Source organism: Trachemys scripta, chromosome 6 (genome assembly GCF_013100865.1).
Source record: "Trachemys scripta elegans isolate TJP31775 chromosome 6, CAS_Tse_1.0, whole genome shotgun sequence".
NCBI lineage: Eukaryota > Metazoa > Chordata > Testudines > Emydidae > Trachemys > Trachemys scripta.
In genome coordinates, this window is record NC_048303.1 from 75517216 (window position 1) to 75544510 (window position 27295).

The following is a 27295-nucleotide window of genomic DNA, read 5'->3' on the forward strand; positions in this document are numbered from 1 at the left end:
TCCATATGATAGAGCATATTTCTGTTTGTTTCTGATGCTAACTTTGTCAAGGAAATATTATTTGAAAAAGTGCAATTCTTTTATATACCCTCATTTTCTTTATTTAAATGGCAGAAATTATTACTATTAGTATTAGAGCTACGTATGAAAAGTAGTATATACAAGCTAGGTAATAGGACTAGCAGTAATAAGTTCTAAAGTCATATCACGCCACATAGTATGACTGGTTTGGAACAAGTATATGAAGCACTGTGGACAAACGGAAAACCACCTTGTGATGTCATGCTAATATGTTACTTATTAACAGATTTAAAAAAAAAAAAAACTAGCTTGAGCTGGATTCACGGGAAGAATGCACTTCCTACCGCAGTGAAAGGCTGAGCTTTCAAAGGATCACTTTGGAGAGCAGCAATTTGTGCTGAATTTGTTGAATTCTGCAGTTAATTCCCTTAAAATGGTGAGAAAAAGGCATTCCTTGGATGAGACTGTTTTTCATTATGAGAATCAGAACAGCTTCCGAAAGCCCAGTGATGATTCTCCACTCAGCCTTACAGATAGCATCGGATCAGTGTTTATGAGGTAAGCTCAGTATGGTTCAAACTCTGATTGAGCATTCTGAACCTATTTTATATCTGGAGCGAGAGTAGCAGCAGAAGAGTGGGATGGCACCAGAACACCTACACTGCTGGAAACCCTAAAAAGAAGTTTAATTTGTGAAGGCAAAGCACACAGTGATAACGATTACAGTTGGATTAGTGACTGCACTTAGTATAAAGAACAGGAGTACTTGTGGCACCTTAGAGACTAACAAATTTATTTGGGCTAAAACCCACTTCATCGGATGCATGCAGAGGAAAATAGTCGAAAGATATATATACACAGAGAACATGAAAAAATGGGTGTTGCCATACCAACTCTAATGAGACTAATCAATTAAGGTGGGCTATTATCAGCAGGAGAAAAAAACACTTTTGTAGTGATAATCAGGATGGCCCATTTCAAACAGTTGACAAGAAGGTGTAAGTAACAGGAGGGGAAAAATTAGTATGGGGAAATAGTTTTTACTTTGTGTAATGACCCATCCACTCCCAGTCTTTATTCAAGCCTAATTTAATGGTGCACTTGGTATGCAGGAGTTAGTCTGAAGGGAGCCATGTGGGGGAATTTATGGGAGAGTACAAGATTTATGAGACTACAGTTCCTTATTTTTGTACAGCAATAATAAGAATAATTAAAAATAATAAGTAGGACTTTGAATTTGTATAGCATTGTCCATCTGAGGATTTCAAAGCTCTTTGCAGTCATTAAGTCTCATGCCAACCCAGTGAGGGGGCAAGTATTATTTAGAAAGTAAAAGTGGATTTGAATACAAAGTGGATTTAAAGCAGGGAAGTAGGTCAAATATTTTCTCAAGCATTATGGCCTGTGGGCAACTTTATAGTGCTTGTTAAATTGAGTTTTAAGAGGGATTCTACCATAATAGCAAAAAGTGTTTGTGTGATATGAAATTTCATAAAGGCTCTCTAGTAAAATGTTCTGTTGGAAAAGCTCATATTCTAAGTGCCAAATCCAGCTCCTCCTCGGCAGTCACAGAGGTCTCCCAAGCAGCACTACCATCAATCACCACACCATCAGTGTGGTTCCATTGGCCATGCAGGGTGGACTGTACAGTGGGTGTACAGTTTCCTGCATGGCATAGCACTCTTCTCTGAGCAGGGGTGGAGTGGGAGGAGCTTACACAAGTGAAGGAAACAGAAAGGGGAAGACCAGAGGGTACACTGCTATGTGGATCCTCTCATCCGCCCCTTCTGTGGGCAGGGGTGCTAGAACAATTTGTATAGTGGGCGTGCTGAGAGCCATTGAACCAAACTGTAAAGCCTATATATGATGGAAACCACTTCAAGCCAGGTGATGTTCCAGCACCTATGTCTGTGGAGGATGGGAACTATGAAAGGGCCTGTGGGCTGAAGTAGCCTCTTTGAATAGCTCTGCCACCACTGTAGCTTGGATGAGAATTTTTCACCACTGTTTGACCCCTGTATCTGCCCAGTTAATTCCCAAATGCTATTAGTAACCACCACAATCTTTTTTGCTAGAAATTGGCAATTGATGTGTTATATAAGCACAGTCACACAGTGCCTCATCAGGAGCACCCTGACCGATCCCTTATGTAACTGTTATTTTGCTACTCAAGAATAAATCTCAATGTGTTAAAATAATTGCAGACCAGGCATCAAAAATATTGTTTACAGTTCAAGTGAAAATTAGTTTGATGGCCTCACCTCACTTCCTGTGAAATATTATTGTTGTTTGTTTTAATGTTTATATCTCCATAATGGCTTTTTTTATCTAACTTGAATATGAGTGAGAGATTGTCTACCAGCCTGAGCACAGGATTGGGAGCCAGGAATTCCTGAGCTAATTAAACATGTCAGAGGCTTCTTTTGTTTCCTTAAACAAGTTAATTAGGGCCTGATTTTCAGATCAACATCCAGTGTTTATTTGTTATACTCACTTCACTACATATACATGTACACCCAGCTAGATACTACGGATGCTCTGGAACCAGTGTAATCAGCCCTTCGAGGGGTAAAGATTCCTGTGCCTCATGTCACTCAAAAAGAACCTCTCCTGCCAAGTGAGGAGTGGCGTGGACAGACCCTGTGGAAACTCAGTCCAATCCTACTCAGTCAGGTGGATGGTGGTGATCATAAAGGCCTTTAATAAAAACATTCCTTTCTAAACAGCAAACACTAGAAAAACATAAACTAACTTAACTACAAAAAAACAGACAACCTAGCAAGAAGCATGTGTAATTCCATGGCATGACCTGGCAGCTGGAGTGAGCACTTATGAACTTGTTTTCGGTATGTGTGTCACAGTTATGACACACTCACCTAAAGGGAGGTGTGTGCTGCTATCCATGAAATAAGGTTTTTAAAAAGACATGCAGGCTTTTTTATTCCAATTAATATTTTCATTACAATCCTGTTTATTTATAGAATATTATCCAGGTGTGAAGATAGACAGACAGACAATTTAATATATTAATGATTGTTCTCAGTCATCATAATTAGTCATGCTTGAGGCTAAAGAGCGACTGTATATTTAAGCTTTTATATACCTCTGCTTTTCTCTTGCTGAAATTGGCACTGTGCAGATGAGTATAAATTTGCAGGAATCTAGGGGGCTATTAACATTTCAGACAGGGGAGCTCATCATTTATCACCATGGCAGCATGTTGCTTCTGACAAAGAGCAGACTTGATTTCAGAAACAGACAGAGGCTATGGAGCTATAACGGAGGCTTCCTTTAGTAGTACAGCATGCACAGCACTGTTTATGGGTCAGGGTTAGCCTGGGATCTGTATCCAAAAAGAGTGTTAACCAGATGCATCTGCAGCACTGTTAGGGTGGATTCATGAAGCTGTCCTGGCTTCAGAGAACCACCTTCCAGCACTCCAGGCCAGAATAACTGGCAACAGCAATGAAGATCTGAATTTCACAGCTGACCTTTATCTCTAAAATCTCTACAGTCAAATCCCCCAAACTTTAGAAAAGTCTCAATCTAGACTCAGATTTGTAGTTTAGGCCAATCCAATGTATCGAATATGTACAAATGAGAATTTTAAGATCATTAGATCAGGGTCCTTATCTTCTCTGGTGTCTGTAAAGCTCCATTTATACCTACTGCATTCTGTATGTATAGTCATCCTTAACAATAATAAAATGATAAAGCAGGAGTAAAAGACCTGTGTATAGCAGATGCTTTCAGTACATCAGGTGTTCGTAAAGGGAAATGGAGGGTTAGCATTGGCCGGTAATGACTGAAGCTAACTGACAGAAAATCTAAAGAGGACTCGAGTGTGGGAAGCAGTGTATCACGGAAAAGATCTGTAGCTGTAATCTTGGCTGTATTCCTGGTGCTGCCCCGTGATTTGCTGTATGGCTTTGGGTAAATCACTTCATTTCTTCACTTGGGATTCCTCATCTGTGAAGTGGAATTAAGAATATTGACTTATCTATTGCACAGGGGTCTAAGTGAGGTTTAGTTACTTAATAGGCATAAAGCAGTTTGAATATGAAAACTACTATGTAGATGTTAAGCATCTTTATTAGGGATCCATAGTTTTAGGTTCTTGTTGCTGAATTTTCTATATTTGTTCAAAATGTGAACTCTCGCTAAACACAAATGAAGTTCTGGTGGTGACAACAGTATCCGTCAGAGACCAGCCCAACCCACTCCGCTGTGTTGCCAAGGCTTCATTCAGATAAACTGAAGCAGTAAAGAGAGGGGTAACTTTTCATCTTAAACATGTGCTATCTTTGCAGCCCAGTTATGACCACTTAAAACATTGTGAACTGTTTCACTGCTCAATAACACACCAAACTTCTCCAGGAGAAGCATTTGTCTTATGTGGCCTGTTATATCTGGGACACATTTCTTACAGGTTCCAAAAGCAAAAAAAACAAACAAAAAAAACCTGCCTCATATGAAATAAATAGTTCAGTAGAACAGTTTATTATCCACTGTCTTCTCTGCTGTAAAAACAAGGAGGAGCTGACTGGACTAGTGCAATTCATTTTCAAAGTTATATTTTTTCCTCGTTCTGAGTTTTTCATTGCACTTTAAGCAATTCAGGGTAGGAACCTCCTTTCCTAGACATCTGGAAAAATCTGGGGATTGCCAAAAACAAATTAATGAATAATATTAGCCTCATCCAATTAAAGTCATCGTAGGGAATTAAACAGGCATGACTGGCTTGGTTGGATGAGGAGACATAAGAAAATAATTTGTGATGAGGATAGGATCCCTTTTATAACAGCAGCATGATCACTACAACGGCAACATGGTCCTAGGTTCTACTCCTGCTTCTGCCACTGAACTGCTGTGTGAACTTGGGTAGGTTTCTGTTTCCTCTCCCATCCTTTGTATGGCATTTTTATTTAGAAATTCTAAGGTCCTTGGGTCAGGGACTGTCTCTAACTATAAATACATACACAGCCTAGCTCAGTGAGGCTCTGACCTGGATTGGAACCTCTAGGCACTACTCTAATACAAAAAAATAAGTAGTAGTAGTAGTAGTAGTAGTAGTAATAGCGGAAAGGAAAAGGTCTTTGGATAAATGAAAGACAGGCAAAAATGGCTGGGTTCCACTGTGATTAAAAGATGAGTTTTTTGAACTTTAGGTATAAAGGCTACAACAATATACACTGAAGACATATTTTTTTCATAATCTACTTTCCTAATTCTTGATTTGATATTTGTAGTCCTCACAGACTAAATTTCCCTCAAGCACTGGGTGACATGATCTGCAAGGACTTAACTAACGTGATTAGAAAGCACTATGGGAGAAATCATGGCCCTACTGAAGTCAATGAGAGCTTTGCTATTGATGTCAATGGGGTCATAATTTCACCTGGTACAAAAATTTACTAGCAGAAGTTTCACTGTTCTGTAAGAGTTGGCTATTATTATTATAATAAAGCTGTCCCCACCCTGTCATTTTGGTAATTATCTCCAAGAAGCCCTCAGGGATCATACTGTATTTGGGCCTGAAATCCAGACACTGCTGAGTTTTACTCACAAGAAGGAACTTTACCAGAAGGAAGAGTGGATACTGCATTGATATTTGTATTCACCAAGAGAAACAGCAGACAGTTTGAGGAGAGCACCTCTTCTGACATGCCTCATAAAAGAAGGAAGGACCAGCCCATAGGTAATGATGATGATGAAAGGAGTCATAACATCCAAGAGGACATCAGAGAGATGGAGGGAATTAATATTTTTGTAGTGTGGGATCATCACATGAACTGGAGCAATATTTTTTAATAAGCGGAAGTGGAGGAGCTGTGGAAAAAAAGATTACATGCAATTCATGCTTGTTAAGCATGACTGTGAAGAAAGGAATTCAATACAACTATACCAGATATGTGAACTTGGCTGAGCCTGTAGCAAAAACTGTGCTGCGATTTACCCCACTTTCAGGATAAAAGTCTCTCTATCACTCCATACTGGGTGAATGTGATTAAACTGCTATTCAGCCACTTGTGTTAGATGAGTTTGTTTACATCCTGCCACAAAGCTGTCCCAACATACTGTGGAGGTTCAAATAAATAATATGAACATCAGTTCAATCCTTCCTACTAAACTCAGTTGTTCCTCCCTTAGGATTACTCAGAGGCCACTCACACCTCTATTATGTCCAGGGTATTAACATGCTGCACTTGCTACAGTAAATCAATAGGGAATCAATTAGCATCTCTCTGCAGGGTTCCCCTGTCTGGTAGGTAATAGGGTGGGTCAAAAGAAGAATCCAACTAACCTGTTGTAATGCTGATGATATTTAATGGGCAAGGCATACTATACAAGTAGTCTGAGTGTTTATATAATGGATAACAATGCTGTACTGATCCTTACCAGAGGATGGATGTGGCATATGATATGCCTGTGGGTCCTTTGGAGAGGAAGTGCTGATGATATGGGTGTGAGGTTTTGATTGTGTGTTATCACTGTGAGAAGGCACTTGCCTGGTGGCATGGCCTGTGGGATTAATTTTATGCACATTTCCACTTGTGGATAATAGTGTTTGTCTCATAGTCCTACCTGCTGACTTCTTATAGCAATCTACTGGAAACAGCTCAGGTCACGTATACTGACTATGAGTGTGTGCATAGTTGATTTACTTTGTGCCCTTTGTACATATTTTGTATGCTAAATGACTTGCAGATATTTCACAACCCTTCACTGACTTGCTTGTATGACAAATAGGAGTGGCTCTTTAGCATGTGTGATAGAATTAGAAGTCGTGCTGCTGTTTCAACATCTTTCCACATGTCTGCATTACGGGTCTCTTGCCAGCACAATTTTTGTATCTGTGTGGTTGTGGTTAGAGCCTGCCCATGTCTCACATGTGTAAAGCTTAGTGAAAAGTCTTTATCTAATCTTATCTTTGTCATTGAAATGACCCTGATAGGATACTTCACAGAATTCTACTATAGATTCATAGATTCAAAGGTCAGAAGGGACCGTCATGATCATCTGGTCTGACCTCTTGCACATTGCAGGCCATAGAACCTCACCCCCCACCCCCGACCCCGCCTCCTGTAATAGACCCATAAACTCTGGCTGAGTTACTGAAGTCCTCAAAACATGATTTAAAGACTTCAAGTTACAGAGAATCCATACATGGAAGAGGGCATAGCATATGACTATATATGTGGCCTTATGACCCAGGAGTTCCTGGGTTCAGGTCCTGCCCCAAGCATAATTTGGTGATCATATTGCTTCTCTGTCTGGCTTTAAGCATCTTACTTTGAAGTTGCTTACAGGTCACTGCTTGTTTATCCATGGCTTTTCTAAGTGGATGTTGGTGTGTGCTATACAACCAAAAAAATATGGCTCTGTTCTTAATGATTGGTCTGTGTTTGCCTTACACTTTCCAGGCATCATGACTTTACCTTGGCTCTTGGTGTTTAGTGCTAGACAAATTCTTCTGCAAAGTTTCATGGCAGTGTTATGTAGGACTCTGGCCACTTCTGTATTGTGACATTGGCAGTTGGCCACACACACACACCCCTATCTTTATGCACTGTATTCATTGTGGTTCTCCACTAGTCAGTTTTAGCATTTTCTTACCTATTTGTTGCATACCCCAAAATTTTCCTGCCTTGAACACTTCTATTCAGTTTTGCACAACTCTTGGCTGTGTCTGTGTACTGTATATCATGTTTCACCTTTGCTATGGATGGCAATGGCACACACAACAGTGGACCTGTGCAAACAACTATTAACACAACATTAATATTTGTTTGCACAGGGTCCACTATTTTCCTCCCTTGGAATCCAGAAGTGAGTGAGGGACATACTTAGCAAACGACTATCAGTTTTTCCTTTACGTAATCCAAATACTAATTGTTCTTATATTGTACCTAACAATTTAACAGGGATGAGCAGAAGACAGGATGGTTTTGGTTTTGTAAGACCTCATTGTTTTGGTTTTGCAAAACATCATCAGCCTGGTTTTGCTTTCTCAAAACTAATGGTCAGTGACATATAAAAAACACATATGAAAGCATGCAGTGAACCCTCATAGCTGCAAAAATATGAGCATTTAAAATAGCACCTCCTTACTGCAATAATCTACCTGCCAGGAGTTTGGGAAAAATTGAACCTGGGTCCGAACTACCTATGTGCTTTCGGGCCAATTCACAGAGATCACTTTATCCATCATTGTGATGGAGACCCCTGCTGAGGTGGATGCATGTCAGTGACTCATGATTCTTTGGGACTAAGTTCCTAGCCCCCAAAGAGGACTGAAAAGGCATCCTGTGAGCACGTGCGGCTCTCTGCACTACTGTGTACTTCAGGATAAGGAGTATTAAGAACTGGAGGCTTCTTCTTCCCTGGACTGCATTATCTGGTGCTGCTGTGCTGAAGATGCTGCCAGCCCTTCCCTCGCCTGACTGTGCTATATAGTGCTGCCCTGAAGTTTTACTTTTTCTCTTCTCTCCGGGGAAGGTAAAAGAGGCCACTTCTGTGGAGGCTTTTTATTTCTTTAAAGAAATAACCCCATCTGTTAAATCCCCTCCTTCAAGCCCCATTCACCATTCATTAGTAGCTGCCAGTGTAGAAAAGAAATCCTAGTTTAAATTGTCTTGGGTGCGGAGGGAGCTCCAAAAGCTGCTACACTATTGACTATAATGTTGCATCTTTCTATTTTCTGAGACTGATGTAACTACTTGTAATTCAAGTTTATATATGAAGGTGCACAATGATAATGTGTATTTCCCTCTCAAACATCAACCTTCTTTTAAAAGAGGAAAAGAAAATACATCAGCTACTCACATGGTCCCCAATACCATAGTATCCGAATGCCTCACAGAATAAATTTATGGAAGACTCACATCACTCCTGTGAGGTAGAGACATGCCCATTTTACAGGTGAGGCCCAGATCCACAAAGAGATTTAGGTGCCATTGAGATCCACAAAAACCTCACTCTTCTGCCTCCTAGACTCACTCAGTGCCTAAATTTTTGCTGTAAAAGTCTTCTAAAGTGCCTAATTTCTGCCTTGGGCATCTGACACTACATTGGCAGTGATGCCCAAGACCAATCTCACACCTAAGCCCCAGTGCAATCCTCCTGACACTACAAAAGTTGGATAAGGGACACGAGGTCCCGGGGGGGCAGTCAAGGGACAGGGAGTAGGGGGTGTTTGGACAGGCGTGGGAGTCCCAGGGGACCTGTCAGGGAGTGGGGATGTGGATAGGGGTCAGGACAGTCAGGGGACAGGGAGCAGAGAGGGTTGGATGGGGGTGGGGCCCCAAGGGAGGCGGTTAGGGGCAGGGGTCCCAGGAGGGGGCGGTCAGGGGACAAGGAGCAGGGGGGATTGGATGGGTGGGAGCTTCTGAGGGGGGCAGTCAGGGGGTGGGAAGTGGGAGCGGGCAGATGGGGGTGGGGGCCAGGCTGTTTGGGGAGGGACAGCCTTCCCTACCCAGTCCTCCATACAGTTTTGGAACCCCGATGTGGCCCTCAGGCCAAAAAGTTTGCCCACCCTGATGTAACATGTTTGATTTTGACAAAACTGAATTTTCCAGCAGAAAACTGTTCCTTTGAAAGTGTTTTGACCAACTCTAGTTATGAATTCTCCAGCTTTTACAATCTAGATTTTGTAATAGTGACTGTGGTATCTGAATGATACTAGAAAGAAGATGACCTGTGCTGGGATGGTCAATAACATTATTCTAGTCACCACCTAACATGGTAGGATCTCTTTCAGAAATCAGAATTTTTTCAGTGTAAAGGAAGGGGGAAAAAAGACCAGTGTGGATCTAATATTTCAGATACAAAATTAAAGTATAATAAATACAGATTAGTCTTTGCAGCACTATACATAGCAAATCTATCTGAAACATTCAGAATATCTTATAGTTCACCTTCTTTTAAGTGCATGTAGGGCTGAGGAAATATGAGGCCACATTTTGGGGATAGGTGCTTATTTATAGTATTATTAATATTTATATCATATGCTTAAAGCAATATTAATTCAGTTTTGTTTAAATGGAAACAAACTGGACCATTAGAGGGAGCTGTTCAGTGTGGCTTTCATCTAGCACAGTGGTTCTCAACCAGGGATATGTGTACCCCTGGGGGTACGCAGAGGTCTTCCAGGGGGTACATCAACTACTCTAGATATTTGCCTAGTTTTACAACGGTCCACATAAAAAGCACTAGTGAAGTCTGCGCAAATTAAAATTTTATATCATGACTTATTTACACTGCTCTATATACTATACAGTGAATTGTAAGCACAATATTTATATTCCAATTGATTTATTTTATAATTATATGGTAAAATGTGAAAGTAAGCAATTTTTTAGTAATAATGTGCTGTGACACTTTTGTATTTTTATGTCTGATTTTGTAAGCAAGTAGTTTTTAAGTGAGGTGAAACTTGGGGATAACGCAAGACAAAGCAGACTCCTGAAAGGGATACAGTAGTCTGGAAAGGTTGAGAGCACACTGATCCAGCAGCGCTACACCAACACTCTGGGAAGAAAGGAGGGGAAAAACCAAAAATAGCAGGGGTGTCAGGCCAGGGACCTTACACCTCTCATTATCTTTTATTCATACATCTCACATCCTTCCTATATCCCAATCTTGTTTGCCACCCTTTGCTGTGTTGTATCCAGATTAGGCCCTGATCATGTAAGTTGGTCTAGTAGATCCAGTTTCAGGATCAAGACCTTAGACTGTAGACTCCTTGGAGCAGGTACACATCTTTGTTATTTGTTTGTAAGGCATCTTGGCACAGTAGATGTGAAATAGCCATGAACTATCCTTTATAATACAATGATATCTATGTTTTCCAAGAGTACTTTTTAAAAGCTATGTAATTACAATTAGACACATTAGGATATGGACTTTTACATAATAACAGCAGGTCTCTGTTGCTGACAGCAGTTGATCTTCACATAGCTTCCTTACTGCACCTATTATACAGGGGCAATTACAAATGCATAACAACACAAGCTCCACTGTGCCTTCTTCTTTATGGCAGAAGATTTGCCACAATCTCAAAATAAAAGCCACATTAGCACCTGCACATCCAATAGCTTAACATATTCTTATATAACTGTGTCATTGTGATCAAAGACCATACTACATACCTTACTATAGAATGTATTTGTTGCACCAACCATTCCCTGACAAGACCTGGTCACAGATTTTCTATTCTGAATCAAAAATGTATATATAAATAGTCTGGTGCCTGAATTTATTATTTTCAATTCTAGATTTTACGTTTTCTTTGTAATGAAAAGGCATTGTGTGAAGACTGTGTCACACAGCATTTTGTCCATGAAATGTTGTGCATTGAGAATTTGCCAAGACCCGTTTACTGAGTAAGATGATGTGCCATGGAACAAAGTGCTACCACCTATTTGTGAGCAGAGATTGGGGATACATTTTCCAATCTCTAGTTTGTAGATAGTAGTTTATCTGAGCACAAGCATCTTGTTCAGCTTGTGCCTAATTTTGAAGCTGTAGCCCACAGAGGCTTGGGTTTCTTGAAAAATTATGATTTGCTAGAGAGTCACTTTTAATTAATTTAGACATGAGAACTAAGTTAGTTTCAAGCAGCTACAAACTAACCTCTAAGGAAACATAAACAGATTTTTAAAATATGCAAGCATTGTAATTAGTATCTCCCCATTAAATCATTTCCAAGCTATTCTCTTTCCCCCACCACACATACAAAAATCACAACAGATAGGCATTATGCAAAGAGCACCGCATATACATTCAGGTTAGATGGCTAATTTTAGGCTAAGAAAAATCTAATGTACGTATATTGGCACCTATGACTATGATATTTGAGCATTTCAATCTTCAACTTATCTATACTCACATGCCCCTGTGACTTAGGGAAGTATTGTTATCCCCATTTTAGAGATGGGGATTTGAAGCACAGAGACAAAGGGGCAGATTTTTAAAAGCGACTTGCCCAAATCTGTGGCAGAACAGGGTCTAGGTTTTCTCAATTAAAAATGAATGCCCTAACCACTGGACCATTCTTTCTAGAAAATAAGTGTAAGTTTTCCACCAGAGAGAAAGCAGAGTACATCCCTCATTCTAAGTCTATGCTCCTTAAACCTAACTGTTTCACAGTCCTGGTTGACAAACCTCTCCCATTTAAAGATTCTGTACATAGAAAGCTACATAGCTGCATACAACATGGACAACTCTTAGGGTACAGCTACACTACATACCCACCATAGCTCTGATTGAGCTAGTGTGCTAAACATAGTGTAGCTGTGGCAGCACAAGTAACAGTAGTGGCAAGCTGCCCTGAGTAGTATCCATCTGAGACCAAAGGCACATAGTCAGGACAAGTAGCCGCTCACTTCTGTGGCTATACTCTATTATTAGCATGCTAGGTTGACCAGAACTAGTGCGGGTAGGTCTTCTTGAGCAGAGAATCACACCCCCAGCTCAACATGTAAACAGACCTTCAGAAGAATGAAGGTTACAGTTGTCTAAGTATTGGAAGGTCGGGCCAAGTTCACAGCTGATGTAAGTCAGCATAGCTCCATTGACATCAGTGAAGATACACCAATGTATACAAATCAGGAATCTTGCCATGGATTTTTAATCTGGTCTTTAGAGTCTCCAGAATTAGCTTTGAAATTTCAACAAAACAGCAGGTTCTCTCACTAGATTTCTGGAACTTCCTGCTTCCATTTGGCCTCAGAATACTCTAAGAATAGTATCTCTCTAGGTATGTTGGCACTTTCACTTCTGATTCCAGATGTGCTGATCCATACAGACATTTAAAATAATTCCAGAGGCAGGGTATTAACCAGGGCCACCAATTTTCAGACTTGGGTGCCTAAAATAAAGTAATGTTATGTTGCAACCTTCCAGAAAGAGTATTTTATGTAACTTCTCTTTGTGTATGCCATGAACATAACAACCTAAACTACACACATGCACAAAGCCTGTTGGGCTGCAGCCTGGGCTTGTAGCCATTGCTGTAGGGCGGCAGCAGACTTGGACTACCACTGCTGAGTTCCTCTTGCCACTGTACAACATGTTCCATTTTATCTCTAATGTAGGGTGTGCCAATAATCCCACTCCAATTACCACATATAAGCAGGTAAAATCCCCACCTTACTCTGAACAATCTAAACACACTGGCTATAGGCTAAAGGTTACCCCTTCACATATTTGTCTTTATTTTAAAATTAAATTAAACAACAAATCAGCTACAAAATCTACCCTAAACTTCATCCTATTCTTTCTCCACAAGTATAGCTACTCATAAATTGATTTTCCTCCCCCAAGCTTCTTTGTTTCCTCTCTGCTCAGAGAGGCACCTGCCCTTTTAATTCTCCTGGATTAGAGTCAATGAGCTTCACCTGGTCTGGCTAGCAACATGAGATTGCAACAGAAACCTTGCATCTCCCTGCAGAATCCTAGAGCTCATTCTGTCCCAGCAAGTGTGAACTCTGTAACAACTTCATAGTATACTTAGTATATATAGTTATACATAGTATACTTCATAGACTAATACTTAGTACTGCCATGAGTGCAAGGGACTGGACTAGATAACCTCTCAAGGCCTCTTCCAGTCCTGTGATTCTATTACAGAAACTATTTTATTTTACTAGATTAATAAATATTTAATAATAACAATACTCAGTACTTTCATAGTACTTTACATTTCCAACTGTTGTATAAATACTAACTAATGAATGAATCTTCACAACAACTCTGGTGATTGGTTAGCATTATTATCCACATTTTAAAGACAAGAAAAATAAGGCACTAACTGAGGTTAAGTGACTTTTTTTCAAGGCCAGTCAGCAAGGGGTCTGATCTTGCAGCTCACTTGAGCTGTCTTGTTGAAATCAGAGAGAGAAGGTGGATGAGGTAATATCTTTTACTGGACCAACTTCTGTCTAGTAAAAGATATCACCTCACCCACCTTGTGTCTCTAATATCCTGGGACCGACATAGCTACAACTACACTGCATACAATAATTGTTGAAATCGGTAAGAATACTCAGGTGAGGGTGACCTTCAGGAAAGGGTACCAAGTCACAGCAGAATATACATATTTCTTTACACTGTCTGTTACTCCTGGAGATATGGGGCAAAATCAATAATAGCTATATGTAATGGCTAGAAATTTAGGCCCCAGTCCTTAACACAGACATATTTAATTTTAAGTATTTGCAGGACCAGGGTTTTATATAGGCACTTGGGAATTGTTATATTGGATCAGACCTGTGGTCCATCTAATCCAGTATCTTTTCTCCAAGAGTAGACAGTACCAGATGCTTCAGAGGAAGCTATAAGAAACCCTGCAGTAGGCTTCACCCATCATCAGACAAAATTCAGCTGAGAATTCTATTGGTACTACATAAAGAAGAAAATCTGAAATACATACAAATGTCCAGATCCTACTTTGGGATCTACTAGCAAAGACCTCTTCTTCTGTGTGGCGTCTTGATGACTCTACTGGATTGGGGGTGGTGATTTTGATACAGACTTAAACATGTATTTATACCATACATTTTAAATGTCTTGAAAATGGGCCAGTTTTGTAGGGTTTTTTTATTTTATTTTAGTCCTTATAATATACATGTAAATAGATATACAATCCACACCTTTAAACTGATGGTATTTTATGTAAAGAAACTATATATCTTTTCTACCTGGGCCTATTACCCATTATGAAATACAATCAGAGATCTGGAATATTTTTGATACTCTCATTTATATTTCATTGGTACCATGCAGAGGCCCCTGTGTGAGATGCTGCCATTTAATATTTCTCTCTGCTTGCAAATTCAGCAGCATCCTGCTGAGTACAAGTGGGGGGTCTGACATTAGATCCTACTGTATATTTGTTGCATGATGTTAGATGGTTTCTTGGGGCTGCCATGCCAACCTAGGGTGTTGCTAGACAGAGGCAGAAAAAGATTTATCTGAGCCAGCATAGGTGAAAACATCAGTTTTAGTGAATTATTCTAGTGATTAGTGAGTTATCCTAATATAGAGGGTTCACACCGCTGGCACCTAGGTAGACTTCTTCAGGGCAATGCCTATATTAACAGTCATGGGTAAATCTTGAGACATAAACCTGGAAGGTGCTGAGTGTCTCATGAGAAGTGCCCAAAATTTCCATGTTTGCTTATGTTAGAAATATCAGGAATGTAGAGTTTGATCTTTCTTGGATTTGCAGGAGGACCTTAGGAGGTCTCAGATATGTTTATTGTGAGATCTAAAATGCTAATTGAAGGGGCAAAGGTGTTGGACTTCAACAGAGGCTTCCTTTATCCAAAATGTGAATTAGTCATTGAAGTGAAATATGTTCAAATTAAAAAAAAAAAACAATGAATTTTAAACATTCTGCTTTCCCTTCCTCAACTTTTACTCTCTTGATCATCCTCCATTGTCATCAATGGAAGATTTGCCATTGACCTAATGGGAGCGGGATCAAGCCCCTAGCCTTTGTGATGTCATCATTGCACTCATTCTCCAGACACCATAAAAACTTTCAGTCTAGAGAGACCTGAGTTTCTAATGTAGAAGCAGGAAAATACAAAACCCATCCCCTCAGGCCTTCTTTAGGCACCAAAAAGTGCCTTTTTTTCCACCTGTAAAGAACCTGTCTCTTTTTGTAAGTGTAGATTGAAGTTGAAGAACACTGGGACAAACAGTAACCCCACTCCTTACCTCTTCCTCCCACCCCCTATTATTATTATGATGTAGTTTACTGCCTAATGGCTGACTGCCACCCTCCATGATGTATAAGTATATAAGCCTGATTCTGCAACTTGTTGCATATGGGAAGACTGTTGTACCTATAATTAACACTATTAATTTCAAAAGGGCTCCATGCAGACAGATGCAACAATTTGCAAGATCAGTGGTGTCCTTTGTGATGCACTTTGAGATCCTTCAGGATGAAAAACCACCATAAAATGCAGTAGGTTATTGCTGTTGTTATAAATCAACCTAAGTTTTTACACCACACTTATCACTATGGTATTTCAAATATAAAAATACCTGTCATCATGGCCAACTTGTCGGTCATCCAGGTTGGGACCACTACTCCATGCCTATTGACTGCTCGGAAAATAAACAAAAATTGGCTCGTTGGGGCAGCAAAGGGTTAATGGCATAGCCACTTACGTCTCTTGTCATCGTTGTCATTCCCATATAAAACATTAAATAGACCTTTTGTTTAAGTAATCAGGAGGCAGTACCCGATGAGGCAACATCCTGTTTGAATAATTTAAGTTGTGTAAAAGACCAGCCGCCTGGTGCAATCTAAAAAGACGCGATCATGGTGTGTTGCCTCAGTTCTTTGTCACTGTTATTATATCTTAAGTTATATAAAGTCAGCACTTGTAATTATGTTTAACATCATTAAATCCTATTTTATAGCTTCATTCCAATAAATTTATGGTTTAAAAAGTAAAGCAGCTGTGAATTGTTATCACCGTGTTTTCACCTGCTTGGCTCATTAGTTTCCTCTCCCAGAAAGACTTGTTGAACAGGCTTTCTCCCCGCCTTCCTTCCGCCTACCCCCACCCCCAACTACTGGTGGGGTGGAGAAAAGGATGTCTCTTTTCTTTCTTTCTTCTTTCCTCCTCCTCCCTTTCTCTCTTCTGCCTTCCCTTTACCATTAGGTCCCGCAGATAGGGCCAGTTTAAACTTGCTCAGGTTAGCCAGAGATAAAGAGCTGGGCTTAATTTGCTCTCTGGAGTTTCAAGAGAGAGTTGTGTGACAGGAAGGGAGGGAAAAGCTGGAGTGAGTCTATTTCAATTGTTGGTAGTAAGGGGTAGAGGAGGAGACACACGGATACTCACAGAGCGCTTTCTGCAGACGGTGCTAATGACTGAACAACAGTCTGATGTGGAAGAACTAAAACCTGTAAGGGCTGTCAATAAAAGAGAAAACAAAGGTGTCCTACTCCTGTAAGTATCCGATGTATTGTCTGGAAAGTCTCTACGCCTGTTGCTTGTGGTGTGGGGCTGAGCTGAACTACCTATACAGTATCAAAAGGAAAAAATCCTGTGTACATTTTATGTTGTTTTTTAACTTTTGATACTGGCTGCCTTATGATTCTGCTGTTTTCTTTTACAGCTGTTAACGCTGGAACTTAGTAGAGAGACTACAAAGTTTCAGGAATGCAGGCTCGATATGATCATGTGAAATTAAGAAAATATTTGAACGCCAATTGCGAACTGTTTATAGTACAAATACACGTGACTAGTTTTGTAACTCAAAGACCACGAATAGGGCTGAACAGAACTTGAGTCTGGCTTTCTTTAAAGCTGGGAGACTAGAATGCTATCTGAGGAACATATAAATATCTTGTCCTCGGAGTTCTGTCTGCCAGAATTTATCTTCACGTTTGTATCCAGTGCTTTAACAAAGATTGTATTGTACAAAGTCTAGTCGTTAAAGTAGCAAAGATGTACTATCTCAGATGATTTTAGTTTGTTTTCTAAAAGTTATTTGAATCCCTCCTCTCCCCCAGTTTCAGAACAAGAAATTGGGAAGGTTAAGTTCACCTTCATTCAGAGTAATGGAACTATAATTAGATCCAGCCTAAAAAACCCTCTAAACATCTCGTTGTGAGTTTCCTTGAAAGCACAGGACACTTTATGGAGTGTAATGCTGGTTTGCAGGCAGCATACCATAGTTCTGATTCTGAGTCCCCCGAGAACAGTTTTATACTGGTATAATTCCATTGGCTTTCGACACTGGTGTAAATGATACTAGAATCATTCTCCTCATCTCTAAGTGGAGCTGAAGTGAAAGGTCAGAGTTTCATTTGGTGTAACCGAAATGCTGCTTCCCTTTTCCCTGGTTCCCCTAATTGAGTGGTACTCTGTATTTAAGGGGAGGGAAGGAGTTTTTGATTCCAAAGTTGGGGGTGGTGGAAGTAATAACTGTTGACTAATGGAAAACTGACAGGAAAATCGTATTGTGTAAAGATCAGTAGAGCCCTGCAAATCTGCGTTGTATCCGCGGATGTGGATATCCGCGGACCATGTTTGCAGATCGGATGCAGATACAAACCACGCAGGGCTCTAAAGATCAGTATCTCCAGCTCTGTGATCAGTGTTCACTCTATACTTTAGAGGCCCTGATACCCAGGAACTCATTCAAACTTAAATTTTTCCCTTTTAATCGTTGAAGGTTCTTGTACTCTGTATGGTGAGTGACTTTTTGTATATTGAGCTTACTTTAGAAAGGGGGAAAAGCTTTAAAGATAAAATGGCCATTCCAAATACAACATTAATATGTGAGATTGACTAGAAATGTGTCCTTCCTGAAAGGGTTGGTGTTTCTTTTAAATCATGCCTTCGTGATGCTTCTTTACATAGTTATTTCTTCACTATGGAAAAAATGCTTGTGTTAAAATATCCATGATACAGGTGGGAACAGAAGGCAGAGAAAGATGTTGGTAAAATTTTCAAAAGTGCTTAAGTAACATAGGAAGCTAAGTCCCATTTTCAAAAGTAACTTAGACTCTTCAAGTATCAGGGGGTAGCCGTGTTAGTCTGTATCTACAAAAACAACAAAGAGTCTGGTGGCACCTTAAAGACTAACAGATTTATTTGGGCATGAGCTTTCGTGAGTAAAAACCTCACTCTTCAGTCTCATTGAAAGTCAGTGGCACTAGAATCCAAAGTTACTTAGATTCCTAACTTCCTTAAGCACTTTTGAAAATGTTATCTGAAAGTTTTTTTTTGTTTGTTTTTTGTTTTGTTTTTTTAAACAACAACAAAGGAAGACAGAATGAGTGTGTGTGTGTGTGTGCACTCAGTGACTGCCAGAAGGACTAGAACTTGAGTTCATGTACAAGTTCAATTTTTTATTAACTTTGCATTAGAGATTTCCTCCTAAAAATTTTTCCTTAACACTTACGACAGCATTCCTTCATAAAGAAGAAGAAGAACCCACCTCCACCATCATTTTGGGTACTAGTTGAACATCCCACTACCTCCTCAACATGTTTATGTAATTGCATCTTTTTAAATCCAAAGAACTAATAATATATACACAACACGCTGATCTTTCACTATTTCAACATACCGTATGCTCCTTTATCCCCTCCCTATTTCGTCTTATCCTCACTCTGTTTAGTTCAAGAAAAGATCCTTGTATAGCTTTTTATAGATAAGTAATTTATTACATACATACATCCATGTATAACTGATGATGCAAACCACATGGAGCACTGTCAGTTAAAACTGAACTCCTGTCTGTTTTGCCTGAATATGATAGACCACATGATAGCTCTAATAGAGGAAGTGGTTTGTTTAAGGGTACGTCTATACCCAGCCGCTAGTTCGGCGGCTGGCAATCGAACTTCTGGGTTCGACTTATCGCGTCTTGTCTGGACGCGATAAGTCGAACCCGGAAGTGCTCGCCGTCGACTGCGGTACTCCAGCTCAGCAAGAGGAGTACCGCGGAGTCAACGGGGGAGCCTGCCTGCCACGTGTGGACCGAGGTAAGTTCGAACTAAGGTACTTCGAACTTCAGCTACGTTATTCACGTAGCTGAAGTTGCGTACCTTAGTTCGATTTGGGGGTTTAGTGTAGACCAAGCCCTAGTTTTCTTGGTCAAAATTTTCCGTTGTTGTTCCCTACCAAAAAGTTGTGCAGTGTGCTGTATACTGTTTTAGCTTCTGCTTACTGCCTGACAGATGACTGCATTTCCTGTGTGCTGTATGTATGTAGCTTGTGACCGTACAAACAATCCTTCAAATGTAAAATACTCTTGGGAAGTAGAAAATACTTGATGCATAACTTTGCAATAAAATATTGAAGAAAGATATGACCAGTGTTACTCACACGCCAACCAGAGTACCAGAGTTTAGAGTTCTACCCAAATCAAATATCCAGCTCCAAAGAAACCTGAATTTGGGAGAGTTTGAATTTTGCACCTTAAGGCCTCATCCTTGTTGGAAATTACAGTTCCCAGTTACGCATCACAGATCATGATTAGAGCTGGTCAAAAATTTTCCAACACAACCTTTACCTATCAGAAAATGCTGTTTTTGATGGAATCTGAACAGTGTGCCGACACTTTTTTGATGGAAACCACGTAGGCAAGAAAGCAGGTCATCCTGCCTGGGCTGCCTCTACCCCCTAGGAAGCGCCTGCTTGACACCCCATGACTCCAACTTCCTGGGGAGGTGGGCACCATAGAAAGGTAGCTGTCCATGGAGCTAGGAGAAAGCTGAAAAATTCAGTTCTCCCAAAAGGGAATTTTTCAGAATGTGCCCACCTGTGAAAAAATTTTAAATCTTTGACTTTTCATCTGGAGTTGGGACTAAATTATTTGTCCAACCCACTGAAATTTCTCACAGGAGGATCATTCCATTTTCCGGCCAACTCGAATCTCAGTCCTGTAAACACATTGAAGAGGATGGAGAACATAAAAGGCAGTGATCTCATTTTCTGGAAAGGTGTATACGCTTCAAACACTTGTATCTCTGGTCCAAACAGGTGCGCTCCCAAAATACCCACCACAGTGAAATGCATTGGCAGAAATAACTTGTTCCTGAGGCAATGCTTCAGGAATGAAAGAAGCATGTTCTGCATTTTTCCCCATTCTCATGTGGGGAAGGGAACAACTATGTCCCATACAAATGAAGAGGCAGTTCCCCGAATCACTCTTGAGCTCATAGACTTCCTACAATTGATGCCCCTGACCCTGCATACAGATCCATTTTGGTGGAGCCCTACTAATTTCAATGGTGCTTTTTATGGTGCAAAGGTCTGGTCATGTGGATCTGCTTGTGGGACCTATGTTTGTTAAGCATATAGTTATATTTTTTTGCATAGAATAATATGTGAATTTTAGACTAAATATATACACTTGGACTGCATAATACTACCCTAGGCTGTGTGAGTCTAAATAGAAGATACTTTTGAGATCCTCTTCTAGTTACAGTAGCGCACAAAATCAAGTGCACATGTAGTTTAAATGACACTCCTTTTAAGGATGTTTTGTTTGATTTTTTTACTACAGCAATCTTTTTATTGTTTAAAGCAGAAGTTAGGTGAATTGCTTATCTGATTTCTGAAAACTCTCAGAGCACTAGACAACATATTAAAAAAAAATCAGTATTGTATTAATTGTGGAAGTATGTGACTTTGTGAGTGCAAAGGATGTAAACAAACCCGGCCATCAAAGGGTTTCATGTCACTTGAAACTTTGTAATGTTGTGTTTTTGTAGAAACAAGTAATGCAATCCTTATGACATTAGATCATGTGTTTAAAACACTATCAGACCTGTTTTCTTACACACACACACATTCTCTCTCTCTCTCTCCCTCTCCCATAAGCTTTTCTGGCAAAGCTTCAATTTTAAGAGAAACTGGGTTTCCTGATAGGTGGGATAACACTCTGTGAATCTATATGGTCCTCATTACTATAGTATCTGAACACCCCACAATCTTTAATGTATTTCTCCTCACAACAAACCTATGAGGTAGAGAAGTGCTATTTATCCCTATTTTACAGAGAAGCAACCAAAGCACAAGGACGCTAAGTGATCACACAGGAAGTCTGTGGCAGGACATAGAGCTGAACCCAGATCTCTCAAGTCCCAGGCTAGTGCCCAAACCACTGGACCATTCTGGTGCTTTGCTAAATAATAATTAATCTTACAAATTTCCATATGGTGAAAAGATCTGAATTATTTAAAAAAGGAGTAATTATGTATGCTTGAAAGTCAGGTGGTAGTTATTGTAACTTTTGCTCCTGTAGCTAAAGGCGGGATTTGAGATATGGAAGCTTTGTTTGCTGGGGGTTGGTCTTTTGCTGTTTCTATGAAATGTAACTGTAACTATCTGCCTCCATGCTCAAATATCTGTGCTTGATTCCCACTGACTATGCAATCCAACTGATATTCAAAATCCTCCATCAGGCATTTCCTAGCTTCCTGAGGCAGTGTGCTCACCATGGCCTGTCTCTCCCGTGGCTTGGGAGTTGTCTGTAAGAGAGACCCCCCCCCCCTCCTCCTCGCTCCATGTACCCTAGCCAGTGGTGAGCTGAAGCAGGTTCACAAGAACCGGTTATTAAATTTAGAAGCCGGTGTAGAACCGGTTCCTAAAGGGGCGGGCGGGTGAGCAAACTCCGGTCCGTGGGTCACATCCGGCCCATGGGACTGTCCTGCCCTGCCCGCCTGAGCTCCCAGCTGTGGAGGCTTCCCCCGGCCCCTCCCCCGCTTCTCTCCCCCCCACCCCACCCCCACCAGCGCACCGTGCTGCCAGCACCAGAGCTCTGGGCAGCTCTGCAGCTCCTGCCACTTTGAGCGGTATGGTAAGGGGGTGGGGCTGCGAGCTCCAGTGGCCGCGCAGCATCCCTACACAGCAGCATGGTAAGGGAGCTGGGCGGGGGCTGGGAGGAGAGGTTGGATAAGGGGCAGGGAGCGGTTGGAGGGGGCAGAGGCTCTGGGGGAGGGGCGGGCAGGGGACAGGGAATGGGGAGGGGGTTGGGTAGATGTGGGAGTTCTGGTGGTGGATGGGATCGGGGCAGTCAGGGGACAGGGAGCAGGGCAAATTGGGTAGGGGGTGGAGTCCTGGGGGGCAGTTAGGGTGGGGGGTCTCAGGAGGGGGTGGTCAGGGGACAAGCAGCAGGAGGGAGTTGATGGGTTGCGGGTTCTGAGAGGGGCAGGCTGTAGATTGGGGTTGGAGGGGGGGGAGGGGAGACCGGCATGTGGGGCTTGTACTTGATTGTTTTCTCCATATAAAATTAAATGTGTTTTCCTAGGCTTAGTCTTGGAAATGGCTGAACTATTTTGTCTGAAATTTTCCCAAAAATGAATCAACCTTAGGCAAACACTTGGCATAGAAAATTTCAGCTGAAACAGTTTGCCAAAGCTGTAAGCAAGTGATACCATGGTTTTAAAATGGGAAGTGTTAGGCAATCTTACTAGTAGGTGCTGCTCCCAGCCTTGCCTATAATGCATGCTCTGGACCTGATTTTTCAGAAGTGCTGAGCACCTGCACTTGTCTGACTTCATTTGCAGTTGTGGCTCTTCAGTACTCCTGAAAATTAGGCCATGTAAAATTACCCTGGTTGCCCTGCAGGTCATGTATACTGTCAACACACACAAGTGCAAAGCTGCCTGTCTAAGTCTTACTATGTGATACCTGAAAAAGAGCTCTGTGTAGCTCACAAGCTTGTCTTTCACTAACAGAAGCAGGTCCAATAAGTTATTACATCATCTAGCTTGTCTCTCATACTGTGTATGTCACATACAGGAGCATGAGTTTGTGTAGGCTTTTGCTCTACACCAGCTAACCCCATCGACTAAACTCCTAAAATAACAAGATTCCAAACCTCTTTCGTACCACTGTTACTCTTACACAAATTAAGAAGAATTTTTGCTGGCACCTGTCATGACCCTACTGGTCTTCAAGATGTGTCCCCAGGGTCCCCAGTTGACTGTTGCCCCTCTGCTGCCACCCAGTGACTCGCTACTAATCATCTGAGCAGGAGAGACAATGAAACCTGAAGTGACATCAGGGAGGACTTCTCCAATCAAGTCCTGGGGAACACCATGAATTCTGATTTGTCAGGGCTTCCTATTTAAACCCACAAGAAGTTGTCTCCACAACTGGGCTCTACCTGGCTGTTACGTTGGACCCTGCCTTCTTGCCTGACTCATGAATCCTACTTGCCTGCCTTGCTCCTGATTCATGCTTTGTTCTTGATCCTTGCCCCGGTCTCCGAATCCACCTCTGACCCTTGGCTCGACTCCCTGACTCCAACTCCGACTCCAACCACTAGACTGAGCTGCCCACAGCCCCAACAGCAGCTTTATAATTGGTGCTCTCTTCTAATGTTCAACAGTGGCCAAAGGACCCTCAGAGTGTCAGATCTGCTAGTTGATGCCCAAATATAATAGAATCTTTTCTCTTCCCCACCCCAGCCACACAAACACTTCTATCCTGTAGTTGGAATAGTGGTATATTTCCTTCCTGAGGCTAGAACAGATCCTCATTGTCAACAGGCAGTTACCAAGAGAACCACCCTACTATGCTTAATCAGAGAAGCTATACAAAACTGCTCTCATTTGGAAGCTGCTCTGTCTCTTTTGAAGAATAAATATGTGAACTTTGTACAGCTTCCCAAAGCAGATGTTGCAGTGGGATCTAATACTGTCACCCAGCTGACTCTTCCCACTCTGCACCCCCATGACCAGACAGATGAGTTGACAGGCCCTTGAGGAAGAAAGTATAAATTTCATTTACTATGCAGGCATATGTTACTGCCAGCCCTTATGCTAGAAGAGCTGTTGCTTGGTCTAACAACCTTCAAAGATAAAATCAATATGAAGAAAAATGTCTTAACCAGTATTCTTTGACAACTCCCAAGATACAATTAAGTTCTCTGCCAGAGCTATTTCCTCAAATGCTATATTGCACAAGAAGCTCTGGCTCAGGATGTAGAAGGCAGATAGCCAAGTACAGCAGCTTCTGTCTGCCTCTCTATTTTCCATAGAAAGAAAGCTCTTCAGGGAGCACTAGCTGAGTCAAATGGAGAGAAATACTCAATGTTTTCTCACAAACAAGGTAAAAAGCCAGAGGCCTCTACAGACACCTTGTCCTTTTTCCATTGACAAAACAGTGAGAGAGTCTCACCTGAGGGAAGAAGATACACAGGTGACAATTGCCTGTCTACTTCCAGCCTAGTCCAACCTATAGAACTTTACTATCACCTTATCATAAAATGCTGTGTTGTTGCCTAATGACAGGATGATTATTGTTAGGTTTGCCCTAGAACAAAAGGCTGGAGGCAATGGGGAACAAATATATCTGAATGGAGGACTATCCAGGCCAGGCTGAGGACTCTTGATGGCTTTCCCATATGTATATGAGCATGTGTTTGGGACTGACTGACTGACTAACACCTCCTGGGTGTCCCAGCCTATGATGGAGGCTACAGTGCAAAAATGAAGGCTGCAGTGCAGTTTACAATCAAAATGTTCACGAAACAGCATAGAGTTTGCTGATACACTAATCTGTCACAACCACCTTAGGGTACATCTACACTACAGGGTGGAGTCGATTTAAGATACGCAAATTCAGCTATGTGAATAGCGTAGCTGAATTCGACGTATCGCAGCCGACTTACCCCGTTGTGAGGACGGCGGCAAAATCGACTTCTGCGGCTTTCTGTCGGTGGCGCTTACTACCACCTCCGCTGGTGGAGTAAGAGCGCCGATTTGGGGATCAATTGTCACGTACCAACGGGACGCGATAAATCGATCCCCGAGAGGTCGATTTCTACCCGCTGATTCAGGCGGGTAGTATAGACCTAGCCTTAGAGAGGAAAACTCTACAGAAGGTTTGCTGGTGTGAAAGATGACAATGTGTGGCAATGGTGGAGATGGCTGATACAAATTGTAGCAAGAAATGTCACTCTAGCAGACTGATCCCCAGTGCAATGTGAAAATGGGAGAAAAGATGGCTAGATTGCCAGAGATGGAAATCTTGTACTGTAACATAAAAAACCCTCTTCAATCTTATTTCATGACACTGTGGGAGAGGGAAAAAATGTTTATTTGTATCTGCAAAGTCTTGGTCAAAGGAGCTGTTGCAGATTGTGCAGAGCCTAATTAATCCAGACTGCTTATATCCAGGATTAGAGTCCAATACTTCTTGTTGCGAGAAGTCTTCATGTTTCCTAGTGGATAAGATTGCTCGGATCAGCTGTCTGTCTCCATGGAAGCAGACACATGATTGCAGGAGACAAATGTGGATCTGCTGAATTCGGGTAGGGTTGCTTGCTGAGGTGCTAGGAGAGTTTTGAGTACTGTAATAAACTAAAATAGACTTGTGCCCTTCCTCTCTGGTGGAGGGGAAAAAAGTGGCTAATTGGACAGGTAGTGCGTTCTTCTGATTTGAACCTGTGACAAGTCAAGAAGCGTGTGTGTTTGTTTAAGCAAACTCTCCAATTATTGCCTTGTCTCTAATCTATATTACTTAGCCAAAAGTTAAGAAGGTTGAGATCAGGCAGTTCTGTGATATCTGTTCACTAAGTCTCCTGGACCTTGACCCAGTCCGCTTTGTTTTAGGTCTGCTTCTGGTACAAAGACTGTACTTGCAGTGTTTCCTGATCAGGTGTCCGTGCTAATTCTCAGATATCTCATCCATCTGATCAGCTTCCATTCAACAGTCCCTTTCATATGTTTCCTTCTCTCTCTTTCTCTGTACCCAACCAAGAGCTAGATATTTTTGGTTATTTTTCTTTACACAGATTAAAACAGTTTAGCACAGTTATAATCCCTGATATCAAAACAGAATTGTTCTAAAAAGTGCTATAAAAGAGAAGAGATCCTGAGTACACTGTATCTAGTAGCCTACTCTCTCACTGCAAGTGCTGAACTATACCATTTTTAAACAGGGAACCAGACCAGTTGGACTTCCTAAATCTCACAACAGACTTTTTCACTAAATTTCTTTTTAATATTTTTTTTTTTAAATCCTTGCATCTATATTTTTAAAAGCACCTGGTACAACTAACCATTGCTACAAGGATATAGAAGAACCTACCATATTCATGCAACAGATCTCTTGCATAAGCACAGCTAAATCTGAAAACTTGGCTCACACTCATGTGAAGACTATCACTTTGGGAGGCAGGTACTTTTCCAAACACTTTTTTTTTTTTTTTTTTTTTTTAAAAGGCATGAAGACTTTCCAGTGGTGAAACCAAGCTTTCTTTTCCTCACTTGTTTACTCCTGTGATGATGCCCACAAATGACTGCATTGTTAAGTGGCAGCCATGGATTTTCATATACCATGAATATTTGTCAGGCCCTACTGTAGGTATGACTGTTAGCAGGTTCTGCGGGCAACTGCATTTTTTCCTTATTTAATTTGGCAGAAAAGAATTGGAAGCTCAGACCTCCAAGTGCCTCTTCCCTCCCTTTCTTGATCCTGAATAAAATGTAGGGCACGTCCACACTAAAAACTTAAGTCCATCTATATTAGGTCAATTTACAGCCACCAGTAACTACTGCAGTGGTTCATGTCCACACTACCTGCCTTCGGTCGGTGGCACATATCCTCACCAGGAGCGTGTCCGCTGACCTAAGGCGGCAGAGTGGGGAGTTGAGAGTCCAGGCTCTCAGCTCCACTCACTGCTCCCCACCAGGAGCCTGGCTGCCCCACAGGATCTGGCCCTGATTTGATGTTGGGAATAGTGCTCCGTCCTTGGACTTTCTGCTGAGGCTAGCCAG

General features: G+C 41.3%; 1 protein-coding gene across 7 annotated transcripts in view; it reads left to right on the forward strand.

Annotated features, from left to right (window-relative positions):
* Positions 1 to 331: 331 nt before the first annotated feature.
* GRAMD2B (GRAM domain containing 2B) overlaps positions 332 to 27295 on the forward strand; it is a 65269-nt gene continuing 38305 nt past the window's right edge. For 5 of the 7 annotated variants that reach the window (XR_004646162.1, XR_004646163.1, XM_034773861.1 and 2 more), the window contains exon 1: positions 332 to 579. Coding sequence is in view for 5 of the 7 variants with exons in the window: in XM_034773861.1 (XP_034629752.1) it covers positions 455 to 579 (125 nt within the window). In the remaining 2 variants the exon portion in view is untranslated. Of the gene's footprint in view, positions 580 to 16606; positions 16995 to 27295 lie in introns of those variants that run through there. The other 2 variants (XM_034773866.1, XM_034773864.1) reach the window with 2 other exon arrangements.